At 38.3% G+C, this 27,951-nt stretch overlaps 1 protein-coding gene across 1 annotated transcript in view; it reads left to right on the top strand.

Annotated features, from left to right (window-relative positions):
* Positions 1-27,951, top strand: part of CNTNAP4 (contactin associated protein family member 4) — a 252,791-nt gene that overhangs the window by 154,519 nt on the left and 70,321 nt on the right. Inside the window, exons 7-10 of the mRNA XM_037063587.1 lie at positions 339-482; positions 3,153-3,414; positions 11,710-11,859; positions 19,931-20,102. Of these exons, the coding sequence (XP_036919482.1) occupies positions 339-482; positions 3,153-3,414; positions 11,710-11,859; positions 19,931-20,102 (728 nt within the window). The remainder of the gene's footprint in view (positions 1-338; positions 483-3,152; positions 3,415-11,709; positions 11,860-19,930; positions 20,103-27,951) is intronic.

Genomic DNA, 27,951 nt, shown 5'->3' with positions numbered 1-27,951 from the left:
ATGTTACATTATTAAACAGATCAAGGTTTACTATGAATAGAAAAATGTTCATATTCATCAACCAATAAATATCAAATCTCAGTGTGATTAGCAACTTGTAAGACTTATTAAACTCTAATGCAAATGAAAACTAAATGCATTTAAATTTGTATACATTTGTCTTAAAATCTGTATCTTAATTTTTTAAAATGTCTCCATTTGAAATTAACAATATGGCAGTGAGGGTGATGAAAAATGATCTATGTGATGACTGCAGCTATAGTTACTAATCATAATTATTTAAGCAGATTGTCTGCAAATCACTACACAATATTATTGATGCTATTTTTCTTTCTAAGATCAGCTTTGGAGGGACTTCAGCACCTGGGAAATCAGTGTCATTCCCACGTAAGAATTTTAATGGGTGTTTAGAAAATCTCTATTATAATGGAATGGATATCATTGATTTGGCCAAGCGACAAAAACCACAGATCATCGTTATGGTAAGAGAGTCTTCATTTGAAGGAAGCCTTTTCTTCTGCTCTTTAATCTCCTTAGTAAGACATTCCCTGACAAACTCTCCAAACAAGCATACTGCCTTCCTGGAATCAGATAACATCCATGTAAACTTGTATTTTGCTATGGTCATTCATAACAAATTAAAGAAACTAATAGGCTGTTACAACATTGCAGACAGGTCTGCCAATCTGCCCTGATGGCCATGTCGGTCAGGCTGCATCGTATTCGAATTCTGTGTAAATGCAGCACAATTTGAAGGTAACTGGGTTTATTGATCAGGGTTCAGTTGGGAGAGCAGCACTGCTACGCAAGAGCGTTATGAACAAAGGATCTGTTTCAGGACTTGGAACTTAACCATCAGAGGAGCTGGAAGGTGGAGGCCTGCTGTCGGGAAGGAGGGCTGTGAAGGATGAGCTGGACCCAGCCTCTGAGGTCGTCCTTCCCTGTGCTCATCACACACACAAGAGCCAAAGACAAGAGTCAACATTTCACTTCTAACTGAGATATCATGCCAGCTCCCCTTTTGGCTAACTTTTAACCAGAATCTGGCAAAGGGGACTCTGATAATATGGTTTCCAACTTAACCAGCTTGATGATCAAAAAGTACACACACATATCCATTTGAATATGTTTATTTAATTGTTTAAAATTCAGTGATGTAAATGTAAGGTCATGTTGAATATGCAAATCCTAAAGCACCTCATAGGAATATTTATTGTTTACAAAATATTTTATTCCTAATTCACTATGTGAATTGATAGTATTTACATGAGTATAACACCCAGCAAAAATTAAAAATAGTTATTCTTTGTAATTGGGACAATGGTTTAAAAGGAAAATAAAATATTATGGGTAGGTGTGTGTGTGTGTGTGTGTGATTGGCAAAGTGAGTTTCCAGAAATTGCTCATGCAACTAACACCCACTTTTCATTGGTAAGAGGATTTGCTATTTGTATTTGGAAAATTTATTAAAGCTTATTTCCAGGAAAAATAAAAATATTTGTCTTCATTTCTGAAGCATATGAAGGAATATGTTTTATGCTTTCTAAATATAATTTTTAAAATCTTTAAATATATATATTACTCTAATAGCAAAATAATTTTTCATAGACAGTATTTAAAAAATAATACAATTTAATATATCCTAAGGATCTATTTTAAAACCATTAAATGAAAAATAGCCCTGCTGGTGTAGCTCAGTGGAATAGAGCATGGGCCTGTGAAGCAAAGGATCTCTGGTTCGATTCCCAGTCAGGGCATATGCCTGGGTTGCGGGCCAGGTGCCCAGTAGGGGACACATGAGAGGCAACCACACATTGATGTTTCTCTCCCACTCTTTCTCCTTCCCTTCCCCTCTCTCTAAAAAATAAATAAACAAAATTTTAAAAATCCCTTCTTAAAAAAAAGGAAAATAATACATGTAAAACTGATGGCAAAGGCATAACGATAAGAAAAAAACACAAATAGTTCAAAAGGACATATCAGTAGTACATCGTACATCATAGTGTCCAATATAAAATCTACTGAAAAAAATGGAAAAATTTAAAAAGGCAGAGGATCTGTAGACCATTCAGAGGACAGCAAGTCCAAATGATCAACAAGTTCATGAAAAATGCTGAGATTTCACTATTAGTCAGGTAAATAAAAGGTAAATAAGAATGATCTATTACTTTGACATTTTTGTCACTGAATTTGTATGAATTTAGAAGGTCTATAATATCTAATTCTGCCAAGAATGTGGGGAAAAGGTTATCCTCACTTATTACTGGTGGAAGGGTGAAGTATTTTAACTTTTTCCTTTTTTTTCTATTTTCACTTCTTGAAAAAGAAGCTGGAAATGCTTGCTAAAACATTTCAAACATGTAGGTACCTATAGTTCTGTATTTAGAACCTTCTCCACAGTCATTCGTGGCAGCATTGTTTGGAGATGAGAAGCCTGGAGACAAAGTTCACGTTAACAGGAAAACAATTGAGTAAAACTCGGAACATTTGCATAATCAAATTTTATGCAATCAGGAAAAAGAAGGAATTAGCCTTATGTCAGATAACTCAAAATGATTTCCACAAGCTATACTTTAATGGCAAAATCGTGCTACAGTAAATGGCTCCTATTTTTGTAAACCAAATAATGTCCAGTGTTAGATGTGTGTATTCATCAACATGTATTTAAGTGTGTGTATGTACACATAATTGAACATGTAACTGAAACTATTTACATATGATTTGATGGGAACAGAGAAAACATGATAAAATATGGAAGGGAAGACAGTAACTCATTAATATTGGTTACCTGATGGGATAGATTAGAAACCACAGGCAGTAAAGAGGTGAAGTGAGAGAAAAGGGAAAGCCAAGTAAAAGACAAAAACAAGGAGTTGGCCTAGATACCTTTTTATTGAGTTCAGTTACATCGAGCTAGGTGGCTTTGGGAAGGCTGAGAGGTGGGGAGAGAAAGATGTGTCTGATCATAGTCACTGCATCTGAAGAACCTTTAAGACATGTGGTAAGAATTTGACTTTTTATGTTTATAGCAATTCATTGTTTTAAATTGAGGCTCGTTTGAGATCAATAAATAGCCTTTGTGAATATTTCAGTTTCTGTTACTGATGTGATGTGACTCATTCTTAAAGCTTTTTCTTTGACTTTATTCCCAGGGAAATGTGTCATTTTCTTGTTCACAACCACAGTCTGTGCCTGTGACGTTCCTCAGCCCCAGGAGCTACTTAGCACTGCCGGGCCCTTCCGGGGTGGAGGAGGTTGCTGCTGCTTTCCAGTTTCGAACCTGGAATAATGCAGGGCTTCTGCTCTTTGGTGACCTCCCACTGCTTTCAGGGGGTCTCCTTCTCCTCCTTAATGACGGGAAACTAAAGCTGAATGTCTACCAGCCAGGAAAATTATCCAGTGACATCACAGCAGGTAATCAGTGCATTCTCATGGGCAGGGCGTGTGCTTCTGAAAGATTCTCTCTCTGTCCCTTGTCCGTGAAATTTTATGCATAACCCCAAATTAATATTTGTTTAGTAAATGAATACTTAAGGTAATAAGATTATCAGTACTCTTCCTTAGAGGAACTTGATTCTAATTTCTGTTCAAATATGGCTCCACACCAGCAGTTCTTATTAACTCAAATGATACTTACGGGGGAGTAGAAATTTCCTTCTATGACCCTCTTGCCCACTCCAGATAAATCAACATATGCTCAGGAAATGTGTTTGGGTAAAAAAAAAATGAAAGACTGTGAAATGGACCCTGAAGTTTACTGGATGTCTTCAGTGGAAAACTTGGCTTTGTCTAACACAGCTGTTAGTCTTCCCTGGTTGGCGAGAGAAAGGGGGGTCTTTCTTGGTTCTATGTGTATGTCTCTATATTGGCGGTGAAAAAGCTAAATACTAAGTCAGAGTAACTTTACTTGCTGATATATTCTATACAGAGAGGATGGAAAGATTCATGCAAAGGTCCTCGTTTGGACACCAAAAGCAATTCTCTCTACTTCTGGGCAATACAGTATCATTTTAATGATTCGAAGTAATATAACTAAGGAGACTATATGAGCGTCTGGAAAATTAATGTCTAATTTAGGTCAGTGCTTTGGGTAAAGGATATTTTTGCCTCTTCATTAAAATTATATAGATTATGACAAGGGATCTCCATCACATTTTAATATATATGGAATAACATTTCAGCCAAGCAACTGGAGGTCACATTGGGGTATATTGCTGCATCAGGTTAATAAATGATCTTTAAAAAAAATTTAAAGATGCCATTGTATTACTTCTCTGTATTAACTGTGTCCAAAATTAATAGCTTATGACTGGGAGAGGACAAAATGTTTGAATGTAATCGGAAACTAAATATAAGGAAGATAAGTATACAAATTGGTACACAAATGTGTAATCTTTATATGTCTTTTTTGCTGATAATCTGTCACTGCAATTTAAATGTGGGAGCTAAAAGTTCAATATTAATTATAATTCTTGAGAGGTACTATGCTGTGACTTTTTAATGTAATACTCAAAATGTGGTAGGTTTGCAGGCTTGACAAAGGAAATAAATCAGTGTTATATTAATAATTAGTTAGTCCCCTAAATTGAGGGCCTAAAAATGTAAGCCTGCTGTTAATATGTAGTTTATTGTGATTTATTTGACATCTTCAGAAGTGGTTCTATTCATACCCTAATTTTCAACGTTTTGAAGAAACTGCTTCCGAACAATGTTACTGTAGTGAGCCCCATGAAGCTAGTTCATTCCTAAACACTTCGCAGGCATGTATATTTAATAAATCAGTAGGTGTAAGTCTATAGAGAATACCATGGATGATTTGAAAATCTCTAAATTAATGTTTAGACCCATGTACAACATAATCTATTATTATATCATATGACTTGGTAAGATTGTTTTCTAGCAAACAGTAAGCCTAGACTAAATATGATTGTCAGTATAAAAAATCGTTATACTTCAGATAACGCAAGTAGGCCTTTGCTTACCAACTCTCCTACCCCGTTTTCCAGTTTCTTTTAAAATATTAATTTTTATAAATTATAAAAATATACACATTTGCTCGTTTAAATGTGTTTGAAAGTAGACTATTTAAATGGTAGTTGGCTGAGTGTTCAGTTTGTTCTGTCATCAGGAAAGACTTCCCACCTATGTTTCACATGTACAGTTTTCAGTAATTATAGTAGTTTTCAGGATGTATTATAATGAGTCTTAAAAAAAGAATCAATTACTTACTGGTAGATTAGAATCACATTACACTGAATCTTTCCATTATAAAAGGATGGCTGGATTTTTCTCAGCTACTAGAAACATAAATTACTGATTTTTTATGTCTTAAAACCCCAAAAGTTTTAGCTTTGACATTAGAATAAAAATTAAATTGTGTTTAGGAAGAACTGAATTCTGCATGTCTGACTTTTCAGGCTACATTTTTAATTGATGCACAGGTTTTCAAATTGTCATTTGGAATTCCTTGAAAATATTATATCAACTTATACCACTTTTGAAATATAAAAGCTATTAGTCCAAATCATAAAGCACATTACATATTAGCAATACTATAAAATCCCTCATGACACAAAATATTTTCAATCTTTGTCACTTTTATAGATATGATCGATTTCTGAATATTGACCTTGTATCTTGCTCCTTTGCTGAATTTATTCATTAGGTCAAGTAGTTTTTTGGTGGAGCCTATAGAGTGTTCTGTGTATAATATCATCTCATCTGCAAATAATGACAGTTTTACTTCCTCCTTTCCAATTTGGATGCCTTTTATTTCTTTTTGTGTGACCGCTGTGGCTAGGACTTCCAGTACTCTGTTGAACAACCATGGTGAAAGTGGACAGCCTTGTCTTGTTCCTGGTCTTAGGGGAAAGCTTTTAGTTTTTGCCCATTGAGTATGATGTTCACAGTAGTTTTTTCCTCCATGGCCTTCATGATGTTGAAGTATGCTCCCTCTATTACCACTTCGCTGAGTGGTTTTTCTTTAATCATAAATGGGTGCTGGATTTTATCAAATGGTTTTTCTGCATCTATTCATATGATCATATGACTTTTGTCTTTCATTTTGTTTATGTGATGTATCATATTTATTGATTTGTGAATATTGTACCAATTTTGCATCCCTGAAATAAATCCCACTTGATTATGGTGTATGGTCTTTTTAATGTATTACTGGATGTGGTTTGCTGCTATTGTGTTGAGGATTTTAGCATCTGTGTTCATCAGAGATGTCTGCACTTTCTTTCTTGTTGGGTTTTTACCTAGTTTTGGAATTAGGGTAATAGTGGCCTTGTAAAAAGAGTTTGGAAGTCTTCCTTCTTCTTGACATTTTTTGGACTAATTTGAGAAGCATAGGTGTTAGTTTTTCTTTGAATGATTGGTAAAATTCACGTGTGAAGCCATCTGGTCCAGGACTTTTGTCTGCTGGGAGTTTTTGATTACTGCTTCAATTTCACTGGTTGTTATCGGTCTATTCAGGTTTTTCGCTTCTTCCTGATTCAGTTTTGGAAGGTTGTATATTTATAGAAGTTTATTCATTTTGCCCAGGTTGTCTAATTTCTTGGCATATTCCGTAGTTGTTCATGGTAATTTCTTACAGTCCTTTGCATTTCTGTGGTATCAGTTGTTACTTCTCTTTTGTTTCTGATTTTTATTTGTTTGGGTCCTCTTTCTTTTTTTCTTGATGAGTCTGGTTAAATGTTCATCAATTTTGTTTACCATTTCAAAGAACCAGCTCCTGGATTCATTTATCTTTTGATTTTTTTTTTAGTCTCTATGTCATTTATTTCTCCTCTGATCTTGATTATTTTCTTCCTTATATTCACTTTGGGCTTTGTTTATTAGTTTTCTGATTCTTTTTATGTGTAGGGTTAGGTTGTTTATTTGAGATTTTTCTGTCTTCTTTAGATAGGCCTGTAACGCTCTGAACTTCCCTCTCGGGACTGTTTTCACTGGGTCCCATAGGTTTTGGGTTGTTGTGTGTTTTCATTTGTTTCCAGGTACTTTTTGATTTTTTCTCTTGATCTGATTGTTAACCCATTCATTGTTTAATAACATGTTATTTAGTCTCCATGTGTTTGAATGTTTTGAGTTTTTTTCTTTAGTGATTGCTAATTTTAAGCCACTGTGGTCCAAGAAAATGCTTGACATGATTTCAATTTTATTGAATTTGTTGAGACTTATGTTGTGTTCTACCATATAGTCTCTCTTTGTGAATGGTCCATGTTTACTTGAGAAGAATATAGATTCTGTTGCCTTGGGATGAAACATTCTGTAAATGTCAATTAAATCCAGTTGATGCAGTGTCATTTAAGGTAGCTGGTGACTTGTTGATTTTTTTTTGTCTGAAAGATCTGTCCACAGGTGACAGTGGGGTATTAAAATCCCCCACAGTGACTCCGTTGCTGTTGATCTCTTCTTCTGGATGTAGGGATTTCTGGCACTGCTCCAGAGCACTAAAGACATTTGGAAACAGGCAGAACACTCCAGTCGTTCCTTGAGTGATGGCCTCTGTATAATTTGTCTTTTGTACCTTTGCAAAGAACCTTATACAGCAGGCTTCTTTTTCTTTATACACCATACTCCCTGGATGCCTATTATAGTCTTATCAGAGAATAAGGGTGGCTAAGACATCACAATATTTCCGTAGCAATTTAGGAGTACAACCAGAAGATTATGTACAAAGAGCAGATGTAAAGCTTTTTCTTTCTGCTCTATTTTATGTGTTCACATACATGGTTTAGGCCTGAAAAGATGAGGAAGAAAGAGAGGTGGTGGGGAGAGGGCAAGGGAGATGATAGGAAGGAGGGAAGAAATAAGAGAAAGAGGATAAGGAGGAGGAAGGGAAGGAGAAGAGAAATTAGAGAGGAGAGGAGAGGAGAGAGAGGAAGAGAGAAAGGAAGAGGAAGTGGAAGAGGTTTCTGATAAAAAGTCCCATTCTCTGACTACCTATAATATACACTTCCATTCATTATTCCATTCTTCTGTTATTCCATTTGGAACTGCCAATGCTTTCCACCCAAAAGCCACAGTAATCATACCAGTAATCAGACAAGTAGTGTTTATTGCTCATGGCAACAAGAACACACACCCTGGAAAATTGTTGGATTTGGGGTTGTGTTAGCTGGTTTGGGTGAGGTTTCAAGGAAGTAGAGAATTGCTGTAGGTGAAAAGCTGCCAGGAAGTGTGGTTGTATGAAGTAGGTATCTTTGTGAGTTTTATCCACAAGGATAGAGAAATGAAATAAGTAAAAAAAAAAATTAAATCAATTACCATTTATATTATCCAGTTTTGTTGGTATTTCTGTGGTTTTCACAGTACCTTGCTTTTGTGTGTACTTTGATGAGGTGACAAAGTAGATTTTGGGGGGGAGCATTTTATAGTCACACAGTGACTTTGTCTGGTGTTGTTCTGAGATTATGTTAAGTGGGAGGAACGAAGGCCTAGCTCCTCTGGGTGCTGGCCAACTGCTCACACCACCAAGGCCTCTCTGAGAGTGGGCAGGCTGCTTCCTAGTGATTAGCTGGTGCTTTTCTCTTTCTCAGTTAATTGTTCGATGTGAACAAAAAGGTAAAGAGAGCATTTGACTTGCAGGCAGAGGAATGTGGATTTTGGAAATGGCTTACCAGCTGAATGCTACCCTGGGCGATTTGTTTATCTTCCTGGAGCCTCATTGTCTCCATGGTTAAAGGAGGAAATAATAGCAGTGTTGAAGAGTAAATGACACAATGCATATAAAGCACACAGTACCTGTTATGAATCATAGTTCAGTAAAAATAAAACTCATTATTATTAGTGCATTATTATACCCACAACATTCCCCCTCCCGCAAACTCAAAAATGATCAGTGGTGGGAGCAGTGCACTAGAATTAGCATTTAGTTACCTAACATCACAAATAAGAAAGGAACACAGATTCTGTGAATTCCTCCTCCTTTCCTGCTTTTGCAAGCTCTTGAAAGGGGCTCACTTCTCATCCCGCCTAAAAATGGGAAGGAGGAATACATTTTACAAAACAGAATCTGATTTAAAACAGGTCCCTTCATTATGGAGAGTTAGGTGAAATGAATGAAACAAGTCCCTCATTATTTAATTTGGGTAATAAACCCATTGACGGGTAATAAATCCCCTCATCACAAGTGAATGATGTTTATCACCAGTGAGGCTTGAGAACAGCTTTCTGAAGGTTTCCGCACAAACACAGTCAGACTTCATAACCTGCTAGCTGAGTAGATGAGCACATGAAATTGTGTCAGACAACTGAGTGGGTTGTCTTTGAAGTCTTTGTTCTTCATTTAAATAGGCTACCATATGGACAAAAGAAGTTCTGGAGCCTGTGACTTAGGCCTGCAGGGGGCCTAACCCGGCAGTCACCTGGGAGCACCTGGAGATTGGTTCCCGGAGTAAACTGGTTCAGCACAGCATTTGTTACCCAGACGGGGCTAAAAGTAGAGAGGTAGCTCTTAGGAACTGCTATAGCAGTATCTAAACATGTGATCAGTGGGCCTGTATTTTACTATGTCTTCTTTATTTAAGTTAATTCACTTTGAGTGCATTTTGTAAAAGCATCTGTCTGCAGTAGATCAGAAAAGAAAATGTCCATCACCACAGGCAGTTGGAGAAGCCCTATCCTGGACCAGTGGAATGCCTAAAATGAAGTAACAAGAGTAGAGTCCTGTGTAAGGCCCGTGGGTGCTTCGAAGGAGGGTGGTAGGAGACAGGCAGTGGGGCAGGGAGGGAAGGAAGCCTGCCTGCCATGCAAAACTCAGTACAGGGACCTTCGCTCTAAATGTGTTCTCATAGAGGAAGCACCGGATGACTAATCTGGGACATTTGATTTATTTTAGTCCAATCTCATACCATCAGGGACTCTGTAACACTATTCAGCCGTCTATTTTAGAGTCTACTCTTAGAAAATATGTCTAAGAGTATCTAACTTGCATTCTTCATTTTTCAGTTTTCAGGTCTTTCTCATTATCTTCTACAAACCCAAACCAAGCCGGGTCTTTGAAACTCTTTTTGCTTCATGGATGTAATGTAAAAATGAGCTTCGATGCCCAGGATGGAATTTGTGTTATATATCCCAAATGAGCCCAGGGCAGAGAATTTCATCACCTAAGGGAGCTTCTGTGCATTTTCTCTCTGAAAGCTTGTATAGCTGGGGAAATAAATTGCACATAATATCAGAAGAGTGACCCATGACCTTTGGGTTTAGTAGAGTACTTACATTTTTGTTTACTAATTTGATCTGCAGAATCATACAGAGTTGACTATTTAGTGAATGTGAAGCTTACTGGTAAACCCACAGTAGAGGTGCTCCCAATCCCACCTGCCTCTGAGTGTTTGGCCGCAGAGCCCTGGGAGATGTACTTCTGTGTAAGCGGGAAAGCCTGTGCCCACTCACAGAGTCGTGGCACTGGGCTGCTCTAGGAGGGACCAGGGGCAATAAGAAAACCTTGGTTTTTAGTTAAAGCAATTTTTGATTGTGTATATAAACTTGGAAAAGACAGAACAATATTTAAAAATGAATAAAAACAACCCCAATTTAACTTCATGCAAAAACTACTATTTTAGGTTATTTTCTTTCAATGCTTTCCCTTATTCATATAAAAATTAGGACTACAATTAGCATGGTATATAGAGAGTCAGTTCTCATTATTCACAGTAGTTATGTTCTATAAGGTTGACCTGAACACCAGATTAGCAAATGCTGAACCATTGCTCCTAGGGCCTCTGGTCACATTTTGTCAACCCATCATACATAGTCTTTCTTTATGGGTGATTCTGTTTAAAGACACCTTATTTTATTTATATATAAAATATGCATATATTTTATTCATTAACATAGAGGTCATGGCCAGCAGCAATGCAGTGCCTGAAGGAAGCTGATCTAAGATGCATATGATGTGAAGGTGCAGCATAGCCTTCGTAGACAGATTCCATCACTTTGCTCGAGGGCCTTTTAAACATTAACATCACCAACAAAAACACAAAACTATGAGCAAACATGTTTACATTAGAGAGCTGAAACTAGAAGCATCGCCTTGCTTGACTTCAGCTATAAACATGTGCACCCGTCTCTGCTCTGCTTCTCTGAATGACTCCGAGAGTGCCCCAAGTGTTGATTTTGGGGTTTCAAATAAATTATAGCAAGCAGGTGAATTTGCCAAGATGGAACCTGCAAATTATGAGGATTAACTTGGGAAATATAGTTTTGCATACTGCTTTATTTTTTAACTTTTTCTTGTACTAGTAAACTTTTAGTATTCATTATAGTTTCTTCAAATATTTTGTAGCAGTAGACTTGATATACTTTGTTCACTATAATATTATAAAAAATGCTTACATTCAAGTGTTCCAAAGCAGAAAAATAATTTTATCTGTGCTCTCCCCAAACCCCTCCCTTTAAAAGCTAAATTACATGATGGAAGCTGAAAATTGGGAGATTTTAACCATTTAGGATGGTCTGAATTTGGAAATTTTGTTCTTTCTACTTAGGCCCTCAGAAAAGAGGACAATAATGCACATTTTCCCTGTCGAGAGTGCAGATTTGCTGCTTGCCTCCTTTTCCTCTCTTCCTTTTTCTTTCTCCTTAATAACAGATGTGAGTGGTGTACTTGATTGAGTGGTGTACATGTTACTGTTTCTCACCAACTGTTCATACTGTTCACTGTTGAGATGTAACTCTTGTAGCTGATTTTATCTCCCCTAGGTGTTGGACTGAATGATGGACAGTGGCATTCCGTCTCCTTATCTGCCAAAAGGAATCACCTGAGCATGGTGGTGGATGGCCAGGTGGCCTCTGCTGCTGCCCTCCTGGGGCTTGAGCAGGTTTATTCAGGGGGCACCTATTATTTTGGAGGTAAGAGAAGATGTGGCCATATGGACAACTGAACGGTATCTGCAGTTACTACCTCTGTGTCTTGGGGATGCCACCATGTTGTGCCTGCCTCTACACCGTCGAATAATGTCTCACTGTCTTTGAACACGGAAATGTTGAATGGAACAGGATGACAAAGTGTGACCTAAAATGTATTTATTTGAGGTGAACTTATGTTTACAGTTTCTATAATGAGATTGATTGAAATCAGGCCAACCTCTTCAGTTCTTACTTTCAAACTTTGTTTTATTTCCCTAATATTAAGTGGTCCTTATGTGTCTTTTTTTCTGATTTAGTGGGCTGGTTTTATTACAATATTTTCCTGATTGTGCCTCTAAGCATCTCTAGAGCGTCCTTATTGCTTTCCTCCTGCCCATTATGGAAGGGCAATATTATGCCAATGGACAAAATGATCTGACCTAATTAGCCGTAGAAACTGCTTCTCGTTGCTGAGCAATAATGCAACAATGAATGTATTTGCTGAAACTTGGGCGGCAGCCTTCAACACCGGGCCATTGCTCCTGGAGAACAACAACAAGTGAGGCATTTACTTGTCCAGTGAAAGTTTGATTGAGCTAAAAGCTTGAAAAGGAAACTTTGAAAGTCGAAATGAATCTTTAGCACTGAAAATTGAAATAAAATGTTATTTGTCTTTAGAAAGGTAAAGTTGTAAAACAGTAGTGAGATTTATTTCTAATCACAACTTAAGGTATATCTTATTGTTATTTCAGTTTAACTTTAAAAGTTTTATTTATTTATTTTTAGAAATAAGGGGAGGGAGGGAGAAAAGGAAAGAGAAACATCAATTGGTTTACCTTTCATATGTGCCCCAACAGGGGACTGAATCCACAACCCAGGCATGTGCCCTCACCAGGAATCGAACCAGTGACTTTTCATTTTATGGGACGACACCCAACCAACCGAGCCAAACCAGTTAGGGCATATTGTTATTTTAAATTTTAATTGTTACTTCTCTTTAGAATCACTTTTAAATTTGGGGGAAAGCCCAATTTTTACCATTCACCAATTATCCCCCTATCCCCTTTTCCACCTCCCTTTACCCCCACCATGCCCTTGGGCAATCACCACACTGTTGTTAATGTCTATGAGTTTTCCTTTTTTTTTCTTTTTTTGCCCCATCCCTCCACTCTCCTCATCAATGGCGATGAATGGAGACTGAGATGGTGAACACACAATACAGTGTACTGATGATGTGTTGTAGAACTGTGTGCCTGAAACCCATAGAATTTTGTTAACCAGTATCTCTCTAATATAGTCAATAAAAAGGAGGAAAATAAAATACAGATTCTTTTCTAAGAGTTGATATTAAGCCCACAGATCGTGAATCATTCACCTGATAGGAAGAACAACCAAGCAAACAAAATCCCTACGTAATCTATTACTGTGATTGTGCCAGTAATCTTAAAGGATATGTTCTTTTTTTTTTTTTTTACATTTCAGTAAGAACTTTATTCTTTCAAAAACATTTTACACAGTTTTTATATTTCTTTCTTCTTTTACTCTTTCTTTCTTCCTACTCTTTATTTCTTTCTACTCTTTCCTTACTAAGTCTATTTTACCACACTAAATCAACTGAATGTCAATCATCTCTACACTCTAGACTCTCTTTCCATTGACACAACTTACTTTCTTTTGCTAGACAATTCTTTTTTTTCTCCAATTTTTTTATTTAATTATTTTTCAAGTACAGTTTTCTGTCTATTACTCCCATCCCATCCCACCCCCCCCATGCTCCCCCCTCCCTCCCATTTCCACCCTTCTCAGTTGTTGTCCATGTATCCTTTATATAGGTTCCTAAAGGATATGTTCTTCCTTTAGTAATGTTTCTACATTTCTTTTTAAATTTTGTTTTAGAGAGATTTTAGAGAGTGAGGAAGGAAGAGAGAGAAAGGGAGAGAGAAACACTGCTTTGTTGTTCCACTTATTTATGCATTCATTGGTTGATTCTTGCATGTACCCTGATGGGGTATCAAACCCGCAACCTTGGCATATCGGGTTGACACGGGAACTCACTGAACTACCTGGCCAGGGCAGATCTGTACACTTCTGAACCAAGTTGTTTATAAAATTTGATGGAATATATGATTGATTGTATGGTAATCCACAGGAACACATTCCTCTAAGGGATGTGAAATGCATAGACCAACTTAACCAAGAGCTTTTACTTCAAAGGAAAAGATTTGGGAGCATTAACAGAGATAAGGAAAGAAACAAGCATCTTGTCAAATGATGCAAAGAAATGATTAAAATAATGGGCTGGATAAAAGTGTAAATCATGAAAATAGAACCACCATTCTTAATGTATTTTACATCCATGTTAAGATTTAACAATGACTACCTATAGTTGGTAGAAATTTTTATTGCTTTTATTCACACTCATAATATTTTATGGTGAAATAGACCACATGTGCACTCTGTAATATTTTCTTATGATTCATATGATATACACCCTTATATTTAAACAAACTTTGAATTTGTGAATAGTTTTAGATCTACCAAAAAATTGCAGAGATGTACAGGGACTTTTTGTATGCCCACACCCAGCTTCCTCTGTTCTTCACCTCTGACATGATCGACATGATTTAAAGAGTGCTAATTATTTTTAGAAGAACACATCTACACATTCATTGCCCACCTTAAGAAAGACAGTATCCCCAACGCCCATTTGTCCCTCCGGGACCCTACCTTTTCACCTCCCCAGGTGAACACTGACTTGATTTTGGGATCTATTTTTTCCTTTTATGATGTGACATCTGTTAAGGGGGTTCTACATTTTTGAATTGTGTACTGTGGAAGACGCTTCCACAGTAAATTTCCAACTTTGGCAGTTTTTAAAAAATGTTATTTTTTAAGCTTTTCCATCTTAAGTTTACTTAGGTATCTCTGTTCAATCATCTTCTCAGTTGGTACCCTTCAGTACCAGAATGTGTTTGGCCTGGCATGAGGTTCTAGCCGCTATATACATGACCTGCGAACTCCAGCGCTCCCTAATGTTTCCAGGGCTGGGAGTGAGGGCCCCAAAGAAAGCAGAAGGCCTTTTATGTTCTGCCTCCTCCCAGCCTCATGCCTCTAGGACCTGGTAGAGGTGGTCCATCACTCCAGAAGCCCACTTAGGGCTGGTGGGCTGGAAATTCTGGATTCTGGGAGTGGACTAGATAGTGGGGAGAAGGGTCCAAGTGGGCACATCACTTTACTTTGTGGCTGGATGACGGCTAGACTAATGTCCCCTAAAATGCGGGACTGGCACATGGGCCCTGATGGCCTGAGTGAGACTGACAATGAGGTGACCAATGCTCCCCAGTTTTAGCATTCAAAGCTCAGAGTCCTGGGAACACCCCTCCCGCAGGGCAAACTGTGACAGATGGTCACCCTAGAAAACCTTCTGGTCTATGTGCGTGAGAGCTCCCTTTATTACTAGGTCATTTTACCTAGGTGGAAGGCATCTCTTAGTTGGTTCATCTTTCAGCAGGTTTATCTTCAAGTAAATAAATATCCCAATGTTCTGAGACACTTCCCATCAGTTCTCAGCAAATGGTCAGTCTAACCTGGCCTCAGTGCCTCACTGTGAAGGAGTGGTCTGCTCCAACAGCCTGGGGTGCATTTCTGTTCTGTGTCAGTCTTGGAAGTGACAGTCATGTTGGGAGACTGGGCTGCTCCTGAACTTGAAGCGCTCTTCAAGACTATCTGTCTATTATTTTTCACTTTTTTTAACTCCCCCCTCAGATATATGCCTTTCAAAAAGTCCCACTGCATTATGATCCGCTTTTTGTCATTTGTAAATTACAACTTTTAAATCTAGTCCTCCAGATTAACTTCTGTATATTCCCCTATACAATCTTTGTGCTCTTGCCTAACACATTCTGTGGCATGAGCCAGAGACAGCAAACTGTGTGCAGAATTCACACGCTCCTGCATGTGTGGATCAAACATTATCCATTCACTGAACTGGCAGCATCACCATGGAGTCAAACCGACATCTCACTCTGGCTCAGTGACACACAGTGATAATTTATCTGTCATCCTTGTAGCTGTTTAATATGCTAACTGCCTCTAGTAATGGATCCATCCATTAATTCAGCATTAAGTATTTCCCAGAAATCTTCATATTTTAGAACTTTCATTTCAAATGAGTTCAGTGCTGAAATTCTCTCTGCTATTGCATTACATTAACTTACGGATGCCTGTTATCACAGACTAATGAGACTAACCTGCCTCGAACCCTTCTTTGTTCTTAGCGTCTCTTGCTGTTAAATATTGTGGCTAGGAATATGAAATGCCCTGTGGTATGAGGGTGTGCTTCTGTGTAAAGTTCCATGATCTGTTCTTGTGACTACAAGTTTTCTTAGTTTCGTTTCCTACAGGCATGTTGCACCATTCATTTTATTTTGATATAGTTTGAAATGTGTCAGGAAACACCATCTGGAGAAAAGGAGATTAGCAGAGCTGTTTATATTCCTGACATATTGTAGTTGCCCCATGTGTTGTTGAACTCTTATCCTTTCTATTTTTATTTTAACATTCTTAATTGGTTAATAAGTCATCCAGAAGTCATACAGAGATACGGTAACCATGTCCTGTACCATGGAAGTAATTTACACATTGAAGATGTGAATTGTGCTGTGTGTTATAAATGGATACTCAAAGAGCTTTCATTATCTTTTCTTGATAAATTAAATTCGAACCTTCACTTTCTCCATTGGTTAAAATTTCAAGTGTCTGATAACAGTTTTGAATATGAAACTGGCCTTAAATTGTCATGTAAGTGCATTTTGTTAGGTAAACAAAGCAATAAAAGTAAATATCCTCAGTCAAAATATTTCATTATACTAGAAATTCCCAGGTAGAAAACTGGCATGAATTGTGCAGAATTAGGAAGTTGCTGGTTCATTTCTTATTCTTTGAAATTGTAATCGTGGTTGACAGCCATAACAGCAAAGAAAGATTAATGAAAAATGCATAAGTGTAATATGTGTGTTCATACTCCATAAAATTATTTATTTCACTTGGATAGAGAAAGAGAACATCATTAAATCCGAGACAATAATGGTCAATATTATAGTTCTTTGTTTTTTAAATAATTAGTAACAGGTCTTAGATAAATGTTAGGAAAAAATCAATATAAAAGAACATTCTTTTATGAGGCAAGGTATAAATAAAACCAAACAATGAAATATTTCCACATTAAGTCATTATGATTTATTAAAATGCATGTATATACAGCTCTTATATTTAATTAAATAAAGTGTAACTTTATTTCAAGTTAATATAACTTCTTTTCCAAATAGGTAGCTTTAAAAACAAAAGTATTTCACCACTATTGATTTATCTTTTCTTTTCTTTTCTTTTTTGGAATTCTAAACTTTGAGTGTTTAATAAAATAAAAATCAAGATTTAAAAAATCCTTACATACAGTGAAATTTGGGTTATGCCATAACATCATGAACACAGATTATTTATAATGATATAAATTTAAACTAAAATGATTTTTTCCCAATTTATTCAGATAATTACTTCACAACATTTTTCTTTTTAAAAAATTTATATATATATATTTTATTGATTACACCATTACAGTTGTTCTATTCCCCCCCTTCATTCCCCTTCACCTGCACACCCCTCCCCCACCATTCTCCCCCCCTTAGTTTATAACCACGTGTCTCAAGTTCTTTAGATTCTACATTTCCTCTACTGTTCTTGCCCTCCTCCCATTCTATTTTCTACCTATTGTCTATGCTATTTTCTGTACCTTCTCCCCCCTTCTCACTCCCACTCCCCTGTTGCTAACCCTCCATGTGTTCTTCATTTCTATGGTTCCACTCCTGATCTAGCTGTCCTCTTGGTTTGCTTTTGTTTTAGGTGTGGTTGTTAATAACTGTAAGTTTGCTGTCCTTTCACCGTTAATATTTTTCATCTTCTTTTTCTTAGATAAGTCCCTTTAACATTTCGTATAATAAGGGCTTGGTGATGATGAACTCCTTGAACTTGACCTTATCTGAGAAGCACTTTATCTGTCCTTCCATTCTAAATGAAAGCTTTGCTGGATAAAGCAATCTTGGCTGTAGGTCTTTGGATTTCATGACTTGGAATACTTCTTTCCAGCCCTTTCTTGCCTGTAAGGTCTCTTTTGAGAAATCCGCTGACAGTCTGATGGGTNCTCTACTTCATTTTAATCTTAGCTAACATAATTACGATGTGTCTTGGTGTGTTTCTTCTTGGGTCCAAATTCTTTGGGACTCTCTGAGCTTCCTGGATTTCCTGGAAGTCTATTTCCTTTGCCAGATTGGGCAAGTTCTCCTTTATTATTTCTTCAAGTAAGTTTTCCACTTATTGCTCTTCCTCCCCCCTCCCTCCCATTTCCACCCTTCTCAGTTGTTGTCCATGTATCCTTTATATAGGTTCCTCTAAATCCCTCCCTTATTTCCCCTGAAATTCCCTCCCCTCTCCCCTCCGGTCACTGTCAGCCTGTTCTCTACCTTTTGCAACAACATGGATGGAACTGGAAAGCATTATGCTGAGTGAAATAAGCCAGGTGTTGAAGGACAAATACCATATGATCTCACCTCTAACAGGAAGCTAAACAACAAAGCAAACAAGCAAGCAAAATATAACCAAAGACAATGAATTCTCATTTCTTTATTCTTTTCTGGTTGGATGTTTCGTTCTTCTTTCTGGTCCATTCCATTGATTTGAGTCCCAGTTTCCTTTCCATCACTATTGGTTTCCTGTGCATCTCCCTTCATGTCAATTAGTTTAGCCTTCATATGTTCCTCTAATTTGTGACTATAATCAACCAGTTCTGTGAGCATCCTGATGACCAGTATCTTGAACTGTGCATCTGAGAGGCTGGCTATTTCTTGGTTGCTTAGAGTTATCGGCTCTGGGGCTTTGAGTTCTTCCTGAGCCATCTTTTGGCCTGTTCATGCCTGTTACATATCAGAATCGGAGCCCTAGGTGTTCACCAGAGCAGGGCAACTCAGTCGCTGGGTTGTGACGCTGTACGTGGGGCCAGGGTCAAAGAGGAGCAATGGCGGTTCCGTCTTCTGCCTCCCGCCACTGTGGCCGAAGCTGCCACTGTCACTGGGGCCTGCGTATTTCATCCTACTGCACGTGAATGTGCCACCGCCGTCAGCCCTCCACCACTGGGTTCTCCCGCTGGAGCCTGCGTGGTCCTTCTCACTGTGCGCGAATGTACGACCGTGGTCAGTCTGCCCCCCACCCTGACTTAGTCCAGGCTGCCTATGTGCTTCAGTGGGGGGATCTTTCCTGCCTGACCCTGCTCTGCTGCTGGCTCCGCCCCTCTTACCGTCCCAGTTGAATGGTTCACTGTTGTCGGACTTCCATATAATTCAATTTTCTGTTCTTTGGCTGTGTCTTTGTTCTCCAACCCTTTGTTGTATTCAAACTTGGTTGTGGGAGAAGGCACAGTGCTTCCACCTATGCCTCCATCTTGGCGAAAGTCCCCACAACATTTTTCTTTGCCTGTAGAGATCCAGCCTAGTAAACATACTCATTGCAGAAAATTGAGACTTAATCCTGCTAAGCGTCTCTGGGAGACAGTGGAGAGCTCATTCCTTGGAATCTCACTGAAGGGAGGAGGAACTTGGGGGTATTCATCCCCCACCTCCACCTCTGATTTATCTTTTCTAATCCACAGTACACATTTTTGTCATTTCTGTTCTTTTTGTGTTCCAAAAGACTAAGTCCCTGTATTTTAATTATATATAATTTAATACTGCTGACTAATTCTGGACTAATACCTGCATAATTTTAATATTTGAATCAAGTCAGTATCTTTGCATATTAATTATTGTAACAGCAGTAATTTCCTATGAATTCTATGATAATAAAGAGAAATACTTGGTATAAATTGAAATTTGTAATTTAGGGCAAAGTAATGGTACTTGCAATGGGCTTTTTTCTCTCCTAACTTAATAAAATAATCAAATGCCTTTTTTTTAATGAGGTATTCTATGATACTGTATTCTTACTCATTATGATATATCCTGGTTTTACTTTGTTTTGTGTTTATCAGGTTGTCCTGACAACAGCTTTGGGTCTAAATGTAAGAACCCCCTGGGTGGGTTTCAGGGGTGTATGAGACGCATTTCTGTCAGTGCCGAAGTGGCGGACCTGATTTCCGTTCAGCAGGGCTCCCTCGGAAACTTCAGTGGCCTTCAGATAGACTCCTGTGGGATCACAGACAGGTAAGGGCCCTCTCCTGTCTGTTGTCAAATGTTTGGAGGCACATTAAAATTAACGTATAAAACAAACATTTTTCTCTCCTTTTTCCTATCATCATCTTTTCCATGGGAAATGAACTATCATAGTCAGATTAGAAGTAAGAAAAACACACCTTTAGTTTTATGTTTCATATTTGCAGTGACCAAATTTAGACAGAAAGCCTGTAATCATGCTGTTTATATGGACACATGCTACCAGTTCATAAAAGATAATGTTGATGCTGCTATAAGCTTAGGTGGGTATAAATGTATCACAATTATATCACTAAATTCAATAGCTTAGGATACTTAAGCAGTCACATTGATCATCAGGCACAAAAAAAATCAGAGTCCTGTTTGGCCAGTTATCACTGTCTTTGCTCTCTGGCAGGCGAGTGATGTTATCAGAGGCGTAGAGGTTTGACTGGTTGCTATGCTCCTAACGAGCACCTTCCAAAGCCCACTGCCACCTTCCCTGCAGGGGGCAGGAAAGGGACCGTCGTAAGGAAAAGTCTGGAGCTGTGGCTTGGCCGCAGTGTGAGGCTGCTCCAGCAGCTGCAGTCGGAACTGCAGTACAGGCCGTGGCAGTGCAAGACTTGGCAGTTAACTGCGGAGGACAAGCAACTTTTAGAATGGTAATTGATAGTTGATAATTTAAAAGTATTTTTAGGCATGGTCAACTGTAGCCAAATAATTTTTTAGTCAGACTTTAGAAAACTCTACCCTATGACAAATAGCCCCTGCCCTGTATGTAGTAGAGTCATATGTTTTGAATAAATTCATAAATTCTGAGTTTTAAAAATAACTTTTTATTTGTAGGAAACATTTGTGAAGACAAACACTCATCTATTTCTGTCTGATAGACCATTTACTCTGTTGATGTCTGTTGGTCCTATTTTGAACACAATGGGTATTGTTATGTCATTAAAAATTATAATTTTATTTAAAAATGAATTAGGACATCATTTCTATGAATACACATTTGTCTGTTTAACCTCATTTGAAGGTAAAATAGTTCTTTGTATAACAAAAGATGATATATAAAGGGAGAATTTAGACAGCAAACCTCGTTGGTTTGATTTGGGGATTAAATGAGCTTTTCCATAGGTACAACTACACCAGCGCTGTAACCGTAATCCTAGTTTTGAGGAAGGCGTGTAGCAAGGCTCCCTGGTTCTGCCACCTTATGACGGCTCACTCACGGAGACAGGGAGCTGCCTCTCTGGTGGGTAGCAGCCATCCACCCGTGAATGACAGGCACGTTGACTGGCTCAGACTGCAGGAAATTCCTTGGGTACAAGCAGGCCCCCCCTTCTCCTCTGTGGTTGATTTGGAACTGCTGTTTACACTTGAATCCATGTTGCCGCTTTCTGGAGGTACACACTTTGAAAAAGGATAAGACACAGCACAGTTGGAGAGTGTACGGTTTCAATGTGCACCTTAAAAAGACTTCAGAAATAGTGTGAACAGACATTTCTCCAAGGAGGACATACAGAGGATCCAGAGACACATGAAAAGATGCTCGATATCGCTAGCTATCAGAGAGATGCAAATTAAAACCACAATGAGATACCACTTAACACCAGTCAGAATGGCTATCATAAACAAAGAAACAAACAACAAGTGCTGGAGAGGTTGTGGGGAAAAGGGGACCCTAGTTCACTGTTGGTGGGATTGCAGACTGGTACAACCACTATGGAAAGCAGTATGGAATTTTCTAAGAAAACTAAAAATGAACGTGCCTTTTGACCCAGCAATTCCACTGTTAGGAGTATATCCTAAGAACCCTGAAACACCAATCCAAAAGAACCTATGCACCCCGATGTTCATAGCAGCACAATTTACGATAGCCAAGAGTTGGAAGCAACCTAGATGCCCATCGGTAAATGACTGGATCAAAAAACTATGGTACATTTACACAATGGAATTCTATGCTGCAGAAAGGAAGAAGGAACTACTACCCTTTGCAACATCATGGATGGAACTGGAAAGCATTATGCTGAGCGAAATAAGCCAGGCGGTGAAAGACAAATATCATATGATCTCACCATTAACAGGAATCTAAACAAACCAAACAAGCAAGCAAAATACAACCAATGACACTCAAATATGGAACAGGCTGTCAGGGCCCAGAGGGGAGAGGGGAGAGAATCATAGGGGAAAAGGGAATGGACTCACATGAACAAGTATAAAAGACACATGGACAATAACTAAGATGGGGGGCGGAGATGGGAGGGGGGTGGGGAGCACTGGGGGGGTGCAGGGCTGGGAATACAAGAAAGAAAACTGTACTTGAACAAAGGTTAAATAAATAAATTTAAAAAATAAAAAAAATAAAATATATGTTAAAAAAAAAGAAATAGTGAGCTAATTATGCAGAAGTCTTGACTGTACATTTTCTTAAAGAAAAACCATCTCATAGTGACCTGTGCAATCTTAGAAAACTAGCAAGGTTTACATTTTGTGTCCCTTTTAAAGTCCAAGCTATCATTCTCTTATAAGAAAAAAAAATATATATATATAATCATCCTTTCATATTTGTGGGAGGATTGGGTCCAGTACGTCTGCAGAGAGCCAAAGTCCACGGGTGCTTGTAGAATGGTGTAGCCTTTGTATGTAACCTACGCACAGCCTCCCCTGTGCTTTACATCATCTCTAAGTCACTTCAAATAACTTACACACTGTACCTGCTAGGTAAGTAGTTGTTATACTATATAATTTGGGGAATAATGCAAGAAAAAATGTTTGTATGTGTTCAACACACATGCAACCATCATAAGCCTAACAGCATAGTACACATCAGCAATGAGGTAACTTTTTCCCCTGAATATTTTCCATCCCTGTTTGGTTATATCCATGGATGCAGAACCAGTGGACACAGAAGGGTGACTCAATTCATTTATTTTGGTCTTATGTGCTCTACCCATTGATGTAGCTTCCAAAGCATTATTAAATAGTCTTTGAAAAATAAATCTGTGTACTAGCTATGCTAAGCACCTAACATGAATTAGTATTTATTTATTGTTTATTTTAGAAGTTGAATTGAAGCAGGAAAAGGATAAACTGGAAAGGGATATGGGAGAAAGAAAGAAGTGATTTGGCCGAGTATCAAAAATATTTCCCAGTATCTTTCAAGCAGCCATCTAGATTCTAAGTCTTTTAGTATCTCTGAGGAGCAGTTGAGATGATGAATAAGAATACGTGCACATTTTAAAAGAGCATTTGTTCATGTTTGGAAATAATGAAATGAGAGACATTATTTTTTTTAATTGCATAATACAAGAAAGTGTAAAGAGACATAAAATTGTCCATATCCTCATTATAAGCCATCCATTGTTATACAAACATTGTGCATAGTTATCATCACACACACATACTCACACACACAAAAAAAACAAAATACAGGATAAAAAAGCTATTCCTGTTCCAGTAATAGTTTATTTTAGTATATATTCATTTATCAGAAAAGCATCTACAATCACATCAAAGAGCATTGTATATCTGTGAAAATTTTATTCAATTCACAAGTAAATCTTAACAATTTTAGAAATTTGTTGTGTTTAATATAACTTTACACTCTCCCTGAATCAGTCTTTAAATTTGTGTGTGTGAATGTGTGTAAAGAAGATGTACAAGGGATATAGGAAGACATGTGGGAATGGCTTTACAGGTGTGTGAGTGTGTAAAAATGGTGTGTGTGTATTAACATGTGAGCAGTAGATAATTGTGTGGATATTTGTGCAAGGATGTAAGGAACTTTGGCTATGTGAGTGAGTGTATGAGTGTGTATGTATGTGTGAGACTGTGCAGTGACTACATTCTTAAATTAATTTTAAATTTATTGATATGTATTTAAATTAACCCTCACAAAACCCTCAGAACTCATTCTGAGTTGTAGTTGTTTCTCATAAACATGGAAAGGCGCTTGGAGTGGCTGGCCAGGACGGCGCAGCTACGAGGCAGAGCCTGGTGGCTGCTCGTGGCCCCGGCCCCAGGAAGGCCCTGCCGTGTCTGCAGGCCCTGCCACCTAGCCCTCGCTGCCTGGTGGCATTTGCTGTAGTTACTATTTAACCACTGTATAACAAACCCATTTATTTAATGGCTTAATAAATCTCAGTGAAAAACAGGAATGTTAAGATATATTTTAAAATTTGACAGGAACTAAAACAGTGTAGTTCTCTCTTTACTGTAACTAACCATAAATTAGGCCAAAGCTATACATAATGGTGTACATACATTTACACACATGTTCACACTCACATATACAGTCTTTCAAAACATGTACACACTCATGTGCTCACCACACATATATCCAAAAGCTCTCTACCATGCAGTCCTTATGCACACACCCTCCTTGTACACACATTCATGTCCCTCCTCACACATTAACCCACTCACATGCACACTGTAGGCAGACACACTCTCTCACACACACACAGTCTCTATACCCTTACTCATAACCTTGTAAGATCATTCCCACACTTATTACACACATACATTCCTTATGCACAGTCACACTCATTTACATACTCATACGCTCATTTCTAAACCCTCTCTTGTCCTCTGTGGAAAGGCAGGGGCCGTGGCCCTGAGCCCAGGGGATCTGGGAGTGGGGTGCCTGAGGGGTGGGAGCAGGGCTGCGAAGGAAGCTGCCGTCCATGTCCATATCCATGCCCATGTCCCTGTGTCTTGGCAGAAACGCAAGTGGGGCTGAGGTTAGGGTTGCAGTTGTCAGGGTGTAGATACTAAGTTGCCTGGAACCAAAGAAAAAGAAGTTAAACAAAAGAAGTCGCTCTGTCTGTTGCCATCAACTGTTGAAGAGTATCTGCTGATTGAGGACAGTCACCATCTCCCATCCACAGTGAGGCAGAGGGTGTGGTGTGTCCATGGTCTCCAGTGACAGCTGTGCTGCACAGACTCCTGACAAACCAAGGCCACTGGGTCATAATGTCCACCACGGCAACCTCTGCAGGCCCAGCACCTGCCTCCAGGCTCCCTGGCTCTGGGCCTGCCGCCCACCATCATGCTACTGCTCTAGGCCACTCCTACCACTGAGTCCCTGGGTGGCGCCCTCTTCCCTCCAGGCTGGTCTGGTCCCCCCAGTCCCCCCCAGTCCCCCTCCCCTTTCCGAGGAGTGCCTTAAGCCTGCCCCTTGAAAGCATGGTTTATTTATTTGGAGGAGAAAGGAGGTGGTGTGGTTCTTATCAATTTCATGGTTTTGAGGAAGGGTGTGAGATTTGAGATGAGATGTTCACCATTATCCTAGGACCCACAGGCACCTACCCATTCAGTTTTCCTAAATGTGTAGATTTTTACTTCAATATCATTAATTCCACCTATGCTTTACATTGTGTCAAAATATTTTGAAATTTACTTAGGAGTGGACAAGGAATCAGGAAAAACCCAAACTGTGCATGTTAGTTCAGTTTTGGAAATGTTGATGTATGCATTAGTTCAAGTTCACAAGCAATGCAAAAAATGATGGAGAAGTCAAAGGAAAAGGCTAGAGAAGATGGGCCGATGGGTTGTTTTACTTCGTACTGGAATAACCAGTGAGGAGAAAAGTGCGATACGATTGTTTACAATGTTTAGTGAGAATTAGTACCTTGCTGTACCATGTAGTTTCCTGTAGGTTCCAACTAGTAATCAAACAAAACTACTGTGTCATGAATTTAAATAAAACCCACAATTCAGTCTTTCACATTATAATAAAAATATGTCAAGTCTGACTAGCGATGAAGGAAACTGGATTCATGGCTTTTCGTAGCAGATCAGTGAGGACAGCACCAGGCAACAACACTCCATGCTCATTCTTCAGAGTTTTGGGCAGAGCTGTGTGTCCACCCCCTTTAGACTGAGGCTTGAGGCCTGTGAAAGGACGGACTGCACTGTCCGCTTCTGATCGCCGGCTACGGTTGTTATGTTAATTTTTAAAAATTTTCCTCTCCTAGATTATTATTGATTTGAAATGCTTAAAATATTAAATATATAGCAAACCATTCTTTGAATGAATTCCTTTGAATCTATAAAATGCTAAAATATATTTAAACTTCATTGGCATTATTTATTTTTGAATTTTTTAAAAGGCAGATTGTAAAATGACATGAATGTTTTGCTTGTATACACACACACATACTGTGTTTCTTGGGCTATAAGATGCACCTTTTTTCCTGCCCCAAATTTGGGGGGGAAGGGGGGTGACTCCACAAGGGAGTCTTGTGGTTTGAATGTAGCATACCTGGCTCACTGAGGGGGGTGGCAGCCTATATTATTTATGTTATTAAATATTTTACCACATTTTTTGCTTCAAAAAATTTTTCCCTCTTTTCCTCCTCTAAAACCTAGGTGTGTCTGGTGTGTTTTACAGTCTGAAAAATTTGGTATATCTATATCCATATACATGAACATACAAATACATATTTATATAATTAATTTTTATATATTGATATTATAAGTTATATATCTTTTCTAGTGTTTCCTGAATTGTTTGATTTCTGTTCATTGGACATCTATTTTTTATCAGAGAAAATCAATAATATTATTTTCAGTTCAAGTTGGAATAATCCTATAAGCAAAACATGAAATTCCCATTTTTAGTTTTGTAAAGATTTATTTATTTATTTATTTTTAGATAAAGAGGAAGGGAGGGAGAAAGAGAGAGAGAGCAACATCAAGGTGTGGTTGCCTCTTGTGTGCCCCCACTGGCGATGTGGCCTGCAACCCAGGCATGTGCCCTGACTGGGAATCGAACAGGTGGCCCTTTGGCTCACAGGCTGGCACTCAATCCACTCAGCCACACCAGCCAGGGCTCCATCTTTAGTTTTAATAAAGGAGATGGCAGAACTGCCATCACAAATATATTCTTGGCAGGTTTTGTAGTTAATTTATTTTTATGTCTGGGATGAATGAGAACATTTAAAACCTTGGACACAATGTATCATTCAGTAATTGTGTTCACTGTGCCCGAAGCCAAAAGGATATGCCTACTACTTTCACTTAAAAAGCGGTTAGTTATGTCCTAACAATTTAGTAACTCTCTGAAAACTTTATACATATATTTTATTATTTTTATTTGCAATTAAAATTTAAAAAATTTAATTATAAAGATAATTACTTAGTAATTGCACACGTTTACTGTTGGGTACTGTACAGCTTTTCAAAGTGGGATCAGGTCAGACACTGCCCTCGTTTACTGTTCACCAACGGTTTCATATGGTTCTTGTTTTTTATCAGCTTCTAAAAGTTCAGCTTCTCAAAGATAGGGCATCATTAAAAGAAATGTATTTGTATCTAGTGTTGAAATTGAACTATCTGGGACTAGTAAGTCACACAGGGTTGGACAGATGCTGAGCATGCCTGTATTTCTCTTAAAAACTTCAGTGTCCTGGGGGGCCCCTGTGGGTTCAGCTCAGTGTGCTGGAGCACCCGGCACTGCGCTCCGGGTCTGTGCCTCTGCCGTGCATCTTCCCCAGTCCTGGGGGTAGGCACCAGGTGAATGAAGATGTCCCTTCGTTCCACTCCTCTCCTTCCTTCTTTCTTTCTTTCTTCCTTTAAATATTCAGTGTAGTAATGTTATTTTGTGTAAGCTATTTTTACCTCTGGCAACATATTGAATCAGTGTTGTGTTACTTATGAAAAAGAAAGGGCTCTGAAAGAGTAAGACATGTTGAAAATTAAGCAGCCACAAGTACCTGAGAATTGGTTGAAATCTGATGAATTTATTGATCTAAGGTTTTTAGTTCTGTGATTAAAGTGCTTTGATGACAGACCAAATAACCATTAGTCATGTTGAATTTACTCTTTATGTTATGGTTGACATTCCTCTTGCACATGA

Source organism: Sturnira hondurensis, unplaced genomic scaffold (assembly GCF_014824575.4).
Source record: "Sturnira hondurensis isolate 20B ecotype Veracruz unplaced genomic scaffold, ASM1482457v3 Scaffold0014745, whole genome shotgun sequence".
Classification (NCBI taxonomy): Eukaryota; Metazoa; Chordata; class Mammalia; order Chiroptera; family Phyllostomidae; genus Sturnira; species Sturnira hondurensis.
Note: the sequence above shows the minus strand (reverse complement) of the source record. Positions and strands in the feature narration are given on the sequence as shown.